General features: G+C 39.0%; 1 protein-coding gene across 1 annotated transcript; it reads right to left on the bottom strand.

Annotated features, from left to right (window-relative positions):
- Positions 1-677: 677 nt before the first annotated feature.
- LOC100688277 (dnaJ homolog subfamily A member 1-like) lies at positions 678-2,032 on the bottom strand. Its single transcript, XM_038532090.1, has 2 exons — positions 1,726-2,032; positions 678-1,163 (listed from the first exon to the last, which is right to left on the bottom strand). The coding sequence occupies exons 1-2, from the start codon at positions 2,030-2,032 to the stop codon at positions 844-846; spliced, it is 627 nt and encodes a 208-aa protein (XP_038388018.1). The 3' UTR covers positions 678-843.
- Positions 2,033-2,479: the final 447 nt, after the last annotated feature.

Raw genomic sequence — 2,479 nt, 5'->3', positions numbered from 1 at the left:
CCATTTGCCTTTATGTATGGGGTTTTATCTGCAGCAGGACAACCTGCTTGCCATAAAAGTGGGAGTGTATGCTCTGCCTGGCCTGTCCCATCTTGGAGTTGAAAGGAGGTAAAACAAAGTTTTCTAGTTTTAAAAACTAGATCAGTGGCCTTGGTGAGTGATATGCAACATCAGATATTTCAGGGCTTTGAACCAAAGGACTTTCTGTAGGTTTAGATGTAGGATTATTTCAGGATTCTAAAAAAACTGAAAACTTTAGTGAAATGTGTTTTGTAGTTATACTGAAAAATTGGGGTAGATGTGTGCACATATAAGAATGAAGGGGCATCCACCTAAAATATAAGCAGAATCTTCTATTTTGGATGACTTTGCAAAGTTGAGGTTTCTTTGAAAGCTAAGTGTCATAATACAACTATAGAAGAGAAGAAACAAAGTAGTTCTAAAGCTATAAAAATTTAAATAATTCTCTATAGACTCATCATCACTCCCATATTCTCCCACCAAATTCTTTAATGGTTTAGATATTTTTCTCATTATTGATATATACTATATTTAATATAAAAGTAACATATACATGGATGTTAATATTCCCTTGAACTGAAAAACTTGTGGCATAATATCAAAATACATGCATAAATACAATGGGGATTTCATATATATGGTATCCTTCAAGAATATTTTTGAGCTTTTATATTTGAGTTTATTCTTCATTTAACTTTTAAAACACTACTATAGTTGAATATTAAAACAAAAACAATAGCAAGTAGTGAGCTATGATTATAGTCCTTCACTCATTCACTACTGCATATAAAATGCCAGCAGCAGTGTTATTCACTGGCCCCATTAAGAGGTCTGACACTGAACACCACCCCTAGGATGATGTTCATCATCCTCATATGCTTCCCCATTGTAATGGCGCCGTCTTTCCTGATTGGGATCAAAGTCCACCAGTTCTACCTGGTCCATTTCATCAGTCTCTTCTACTTCCTTCCTCTCAGGTAGGAGTTTTTCCAGCAAAGAAAGTTTATCAGGAGACAGAAAGCCATTCTCAGGGAAGTTAACCTTAAATTCGATGATTAGGCAACCCTTCTCATGTGGTCTACGATAAATTGGCATGCCTTCCTTTAGCACACACTTGATATCCCCATGCTTGACAATCTGACCTGGATGAGAGGTGATGATGATGATTCAGTTGTCAAGAGTAGATATTGGCTTTTGAAAGCCACACAGGGCTTCAACCAGCTGTATACCCATACACATGAAAAGATCATCTCCTCTGAGTAAAAACAGCATGGTCCTTCTGATCTAAAACAATGATAATATCTCCTGGTTCCAGTCCTGGTTCTTGGTCTCCCTCACCATGGAATGTTATCTTCTGGCCATCTTTCATGTCTTTGTCAATATGCACTTCTAGAATCTTCTTCTCTCGAACTATCTTCCTTCCTTGCAGCTTTTACATCTATCTTTAGGACTGATCCATTCCCCATGGCCCTGGCACTCCATGCACACAGATTGAATTTGCTGAACCATTCCAGGTCCTATCTGATGAATTCTTATTTGCATTCCAGTACCTCGGCAATTGGGACAACATTCGACTGTTCCTTTCTTACCACCTCGGCCTTCACATATATCTCAAAACACATTTCTTTTGCAGAGCTAGTTTTCTTGTTGCGCCATTATATAAATCTTCTAAGGTTACTGAGGGCTGATGTACAACATTTTTACCTCTCCATTCTCTCTGCATCCTTCCTCCTCCAGAAAACATATCAAAGATGTCCATGGGGGAGCCAAAACCACCACCAGCTCCACCTTCTTTAATTGCCTGTTCTCCTCCTTTGTCATATAATTCCCTTTTCTTTGCATCAGAGAGCACTCCATAAGCTTGAGAAATCTGTTTAAACTTCTCTCCTTCATTTGGATTCTTATCAGGGTGGTACTTCAAGGCCAGTTTCCTGTAAGCTTTTTTCAATTCCTCCTGGGTGGCATTGGGTATGACCCCCAAAACATCATAGTAAGTGGTTTCTTTCACCATTTTCTACAGCCGGTGAGAGGGCCGAGGCCGGTGTGGGGGAGCAGGAAGGAGCGCGTTGCTGGGCACAGCTCGCGCAGCGCCACTCTGCTTCTCACCGAGCGGTTCTGGAAAGTTCCCGGTATCCTTCAAGAATTGAGTAGAGCTATAATCAAAGGTGGGAAGATACTATAACAAACATTTATCTTGTGCAAAATAAAAGTATGATTTCCTACGATCTTAAAAAAAGCACTATTCAATTTTAGAATCACAATTATTTGGAACTTTGGACAACCCTTTGCCGTTTCAAAGTTGTGCTTATAAGTATTTCCAGGTCAGACCTACTTTCTAGATTCAATATTAAGGTATCTTTGTACCATTTGGCTTCAGTATCCACTTAATTTGAAATAGAAGGTGATTTCTTTTAGAAGCATGCAAACATAGGAGGTTTCCCCAATTTCCCCAAAACAT

This window comes from Canis lupus, chromosome 3, assembly GCF_011100685.1.
Source record: "Canis lupus familiaris isolate Mischka breed German Shepherd chromosome 3, alternate assembly UU_Cfam_GSD_1.0, whole genome shotgun sequence".
Lineage (NCBI taxonomy): Eukaryota > Metazoa > Chordata > Mammalia > Carnivora > Canidae > Canis > Canis lupus.
This window is presented reverse-complemented; position numbering and strand designations above follow the sequence as displayed.

Coding starts and splice junctions, on each gene's coding strand:
- LOC100688277 (XM_038532090.1), bottom strand. CDS start 2,032: ATGGTGAAAGAAACCACTTACTATGATGTTTTGGGGGTCATACCCAAT. Junction 1,164..1,725: donor GATGCAGAGAGAATGGAGAG/GTAAAAATGTTG, acceptor CCTCTCATCCAG/GTCAGATTGTCAAGCATGGG.